At 57.3% G+C, this 4,769-nt stretch overlaps 3 protein-coding genes across 3 annotated transcripts, besides 11 other annotated features; all 3 read right to left on the bottom strand.

Moving 5' to 3' along the window:
* Position 1: 1 nt before the first annotated feature.
* Tco025E_07761 (uncharacterized protein) lies at positions 2–1,384 on the bottom strand (the record flags this gene model as incomplete). Its single annotated transcript, XM_029374620.1, has 1 exon — positions 2–1,384. A coding segment is annotated over one exon (1,383 nt), but the record flags the coding sequence as incomplete, so codon positions are not given.
* A 52-nt stretch (positions 1,385–1,436) lies between these two features.
* Positions 1,437–1,454: a microsatellite.
* A 128-nt stretch (positions 1,455–1,582) lies between these two features.
* Positions 1,583–1,617: a microsatellite.
* Positions 1,618–1,633: a microsatellite.
* Positions 1,634–1,844: 211 nt separating this feature from the next.
* Tco025E_07760 (uncharacterized protein) lies at positions 1,845–2,528 on the bottom strand (the record flags this gene model as incomplete). Its single annotated transcript, XM_029374619.1, has 1 exon — positions 1,845–2,528. The coding sequence occupies one exon, from the start codon at positions 2,526–2,528 to the stop codon at positions 1,845–1,847; it is 684 nt and encodes a 227-aa protein (XP_029225362.1).
* A 429-nt stretch (positions 2,529–2,957) lies between these two features.
* Positions 2,958–2,977: a microsatellite.
* A 110-nt stretch (positions 2,978–3,087) lies between these two features.
* Positions 3,088–3,504, bottom strand: Tco025E_07759 (uncharacterized protein; the record flags this gene model as incomplete). Its single annotated transcript, XM_029374618.1, has 1 exon — positions 3,088–3,504. The coding sequence occupies one exon, from the start codon at positions 3,502–3,504 to the stop codon at positions 3,088–3,090; it is 417 nt and encodes a 138-aa protein (XP_029225361.1).
* Positions 3,505–3,562: 58 nt separating this feature from the next.
* Positions 3,563–3,590: a microsatellite.
* Positions 3,591–3,723: 133 nt separating this feature from the next.
* Positions 3,724–3,756: a microsatellite.
* A 242-nt stretch (positions 3,757–3,998) lies between these two features.
* Positions 3,999–4,030: a microsatellite.
* Positions 4,031–4,261: 231 nt separating this feature from the next.
* Positions 4,262–4,291: a sequence feature (A-rich).
* Positions 4,292–4,412: 121 nt separating this feature from the next.
* Positions 4,413–4,466: a microsatellite.
* Positions 4,467–4,488: a microsatellite.
* A 108-nt stretch (positions 4,489–4,596) lies between these two features.
* Positions 4,597–4,623: a microsatellite.
* Positions 4,624–4,769: the final 146 nt, after the last annotated feature.

The raw sequence follows: 4,769 nt of genomic DNA, 5'->3' as shown, positions 1-4,769 counted from the left end.
TAGTCTCACCGGCNCCAACGGCCTCCTCCCGCTCGCNCCGGGCCTCCGCCAGCTCCGACGTCAGCCGCTGCACCTCCTGCGTCAGGGTCGCAACCGCCTCCTCCTGCTCCCGCGCAGCGTCACGCCGCATAGTCTCACCGGCACCAACGGCCTCCTCCCGCTCGCGCCGGGCCTCCGCCAGCTCCGACGTCAGCCGCTGCACCTCCTGCGTCAGGGTCGCAACCGCCTCCTCCTGCTCCCGCGCAGCGTCACGCCACATAGTCTCACCGGCACCAACGGCCTCCTCCCGCTCGCGCCGGGCCTCCGCCAGCTCCGACGTCAGCCGCTGCACCTCATGTCTTAGTGCGCTTACTCTGTCTTCGTGGGCTTCTTCCCGAAGCGCCATTGTTTTTTGAAGCTGTTTGAGCTCGGACACTGCAGCTAGTGCAATGCTATTTATAACCTCTGTTGGCGCCTCCAGAGATATGATAGATTCAGCCGAAACGGAACGTAGTGTGTGAAGCTCTTGCTGCAGTTCTTTAATCAATCTCTTGTCTTCCTGAATGGTTTCTATCAAGTGATCCTTCCCTTGCTCCACTTCTTGCTGATGTGTTCCTTCCAGACCGTTTTCGGTTCTTTTTTGAGTTGTAAGACCTTCTTTTAGCTCCTGCTGGGAAAGCGGGAAGGATGGGTTTATTGCTTCGCTGTGTTCTATCTGCGATTCCACTTTAGCCGATGGCCGGTTTTCTTTCTGAATTGACTGTAGCTGCCCTTCAAGTTCTTGGATACGGTCCATGTCCTGCTGCATTTTTGCCTTGACGCGTTCCTTCCACACGGAGAGCTTTTCCCGTACGGCGGCTTCTAAGACATCAGGTGGAACTGCTGCTGGCGTGTCCGCAGAGAAGGACGGCGTGACGGTGGCATTGCCTTGCTGCTGTGCTAGACGCGTCTGCAGCTCGGCAATTATCTCCTGGTCGCGACGGGAGGCCATCATAACCTTCTCTTGCCAGACATGCACTTTTTCTTGTAACGCGGTAAGCTCGGCCGTCTTGTCATCTAACTGCGTCTGGAGCTTCCTGAGGAGCTCCTCGTTGCGGCTTATTTCCGTAGCGTATGCCATGCGCTCCTCCTCCATGGCCTGTTGCAGCGCCAACTCACCGCTGTGCTCGGGTGGCAGCGGTGGGAGTGAGCCTGTGGAGCTCTGGCTTGGGCTTAGACCTGTGGCTGCAACCTCTGGAGCTGGTCGACCGGTGAGCTGCACGACCAGCTCCTCAAGGGCCTTGATGCGCATATTCTTCTCACGAATACCTTGTGCCTGCCTCTTTGCAACTTGGATAACTTCTTCGCGCGGCATGGCACCCAAGTCTACGACGCGGGTGCGCCGAATTGGAGGCGCTTGGTCCATTGAAGTATGAGAAAACTAATAAGTTGCCGTAAATTATATACGCGCGTAGTTTTGTGTGTGTGTGTGTGTGCTTGTCGCAGCTCTTTGGAGGTTTTGTTGCTCCTTCAGCTATTGATGCTTCCCTTCTGTGTGGAGAATTGAGAGACGCAAAGAGAAGAGTTGTGTGCGGTTCATTGCGTTCGGAGAAGTATGGGCATGTATATATATACATGTATATATATATATATATATATGTGTGTGTGTGTGTGTTGCATGACCACAGGCGTAAGCAGCCACCTGTTTAAAGAAACGATGCTCCTCTCTCTCCTCTTTTTGCTTGGGGAAGGGAGGAGCATTATACACGCCGCCGCTCTCCCTCCCCTTCTGGTTTCGCACGTTCCCTCTTATCCGCCTCCTTCCGATGTTGTTCCATTTGACTGCCTCCGCACCTACCGTCGACGCCAGCCGCAGCTCCGACTGCTCACGGCAGCAGCGGGGAGATGACACCGACGACTACCACCCGCAGCGAGCCGCCGCCCGCGCTACTGCCGCCGCGTGGCGGCAGCGACCTCGGCGACGGAGGCGGCGGCGCACGCCTGGGCCCCGCCGGGAGCAGCTGCACGGAGAAGCCCACCCGCTCCGACTGCAGCCGGAGGTCAAGTTGGGCGAAGGCAGTGCGCGCCGGGCGGCGTAGTTTCCCCGGCGAAGGGGACGCGGCTGACGCCGTTGCCGGCCCCGCCGCACGATGTTTGTCCTCGCGAGGCCCGCCTTTAGCTCCGGTGGTCCGCCCTGCGCCGGGGTCGGCGGCAAGCCGCATCGCCGCCACCGTGAAGACGCGTGCCACCGGGTCAAGCCTCCCCTTGACGTGCGCGCGAAGCAGGACAACGAGGTCCCCGACGTCGCCCCCCGCGTGGGCCTCTGCCTGCTCCACCTCCTGCAGGGAAACGTGCACGCCTGTCACCTGCAGTGTGCTACTACCGACAGGGTACGGCAGTGGCACTACGGCGGCGGATGACGATGTCGAGACGGCGCCGTCTCTTGTGGCACGCGGGCGCTTCTTGCTGTTATGCACTGCGTCTTCTTCCCCTCCCTTCACATCCTGCAACCGGGCAAGCACATCACGCACAGAGTCCACCGACAGTTCTGCGAACGTCTGGCGCACCATTTTTGCAACTTGTTTCCTCACAGCTGACTCTGCACGCCTTCCACACTCCGCTTTTTTGCGCTGTCGTCCGTGTGGACCACTTTACACCTTCAAAGAAGCATCACCACGGCGAGAAAAGAAGTTAAATACACATAAAGGCGGACCAAACAGCGTGACAGAGGGAGATATATATAGTGAGAACGAGAGCGTGTGCCTAGGAACATGCGTGCAATGAATCTGATGAATACACACAGCGCTGCCAATTCATTCATCATGTTAATCAGCTTTTTCTTTCTTTTGCTCTCTCCTTTTTCATGTCCGGCTCATTACTTACACTCATGCTTCTTCCTTCGTGCGCCGTCTCCTGTTCGCTTCCGCTCCGCGTGCTAACCACTACGCAGCAGTGGCTTCGCTGGAGGCAGATGTCATGTCCTGCGGCGCTCTGTCAGAGTGTGTATGTGTGTGTGTGTCACTCTCTTCATCCTGCCGTCACCCCCTCCGCCTCTTTGTGCGTGTCGCCGCACTATCTTCTGCAGCGGCATTCGCCAAACTTATCCTCGTCGCCGCCGCTGGCCGCGAGCTAGTCCGCCTCGACCTCAAAGTATCCCGTCAGGTGCACCACCGGCTCCGGTGGCGCGGGGGCGTCGTGGGCGGGACCGTCCTTCTTCTGCTTGCCGCCTCGCTTCTCTCGCGGCCCGCGGCCGCTCTCCGGGGGCTTCTCCCCCGCCGCCACTAGAGTGAAGGAAACCTTCGTTGAGAAGACAAGCTGCAGCGGGACGTAGTAGATGCCGTGCTTCGGCGACAGAGTGCAGAGGGCAAAGCGTTGGGGCTGCTCGTGGCTCTGCACGTACAGCGTGACGGGGCCTGTGGTTGTGGTGGTCAGGGCGCAGTGGGAGAGCACCAGCGAGCTCTCCGCAGGCATCGGCGGGGTCACGGGCACGCCATCAGGCCGCAGAGCCAGACCAAAGAAACAGTGAAGCGTCACCTCTTCCCCCATGCTTTTTGCTGCTCTGCGGGGCGGGATAAAACGAATGGAGAAGCAAATGGGGGGAAGGAAAAAAAAAAAAGAATAATAAATAAAAATGCGCCAATAGAAAGTTTGAGCAACACGGAGGTGAGTCCACAGGCACTGGAGCAGGGCAGGCGTGTTGCTGCGGTAGAGACGACAGATGTAGGTGTGTATGCGCAACGCAGCTAAGAGCGAGTTTAAGGGATGGAAGAAGAGGAAGAAGAGGAAGCAGTAACGAAGGAAACGACACACAGAGACACAAAGAGAGACCGAGGCATGTATTACACCTGTGAAATTTGGCAGCCTGGCTACACGCCACCAGAACCCGCCGCCTCCTCCTTTTTGTTTGTTTGTGAGGCGGAAAAAGTACGAGCTGAGAAAAATTACACCCGTACGAGGAGAGAAGTAAAAAAAAAAGGTATATATGGAGAAAGGTCAGACCACTTCGTGGCGCCTCTCACATGTCCCCTTTTCTCTCTGTCCGTGCGTGCGTGCGTGCGTGCGTGCGTGCGTGTGTTCCCCTTTCCAACCTTCTCGTCGCTTTTGTCGGTGTTTTGTTTTTGTTTTTGGGGTTTGTGTGTTTGGTTTTTTTCTCCACTTCTCGTCGGTTATTTAGACTTTTGTTGTTGTTTTTGTTTCCCTCTTCACCCCCCACCAGCCCGTGATTTTACTTTTGGCGCTGACTGCTGGTACTTCGGCGTCGGGGCGCGCCTGCCGGTTCCAGCCGCACCCACCGCCCTCCCGGTTTTGTTTTGTTTTTTCTTTTGTGTTTTTTCGCTTTCTGCTGCCGTTGGGCCCTCGCAGCAGCCCGCAGTTGCCCGCGGAGGGAGGGGCGGCGAAGGCCGGTGGAGCATCGGCGGAGTACACCAACGGCGGCAACGCCCACCGAGGGAGACTGCACACAAACACACACACGCACACGTCTACATGCACAGGCACATGCACATACATGTGTGTGTGTGTGTGTGCGTGGAGAACGTTACGGAAGGGCACAGCGTGAGTGATGAAGGAGGTGGGGAAGGGGAAGGGGGCGGGAAGCAAAAACAAACAAAGACAAACAGAGAAAAAAAACGGAAGGGCGAGAGAGAGAGAGAGAGAGAGAGAGAGCAATGCTGCCCGCAGAAAACTCCGCCGAGGCAGCCCTCCCCCCCCCCCCTCCCTCTGAGCGCCCATTGCATTGGCACGTGTCCAACGTCGTGTACTGTCCAATTCGGCAAGAAGACAAAAAAAAAAAAGAGAAGCACACATACAAG

Source organism: Trypanosoma conorhini, assembly GCF_003719485.1.
Source record: "Trypanosoma conorhini strain 025E chromosome Unknown Tco_14.4_contig_00629, whole genome shotgun sequence".
NCBI lineage: Eukaryota > Euglenozoa > Kinetoplastea > Trypanosomatida > Trypanosomatidae > Trypanosoma > Trypanosoma conorhini.
This window is presented reverse-complemented; position numbering and strand designations above follow the sequence as displayed.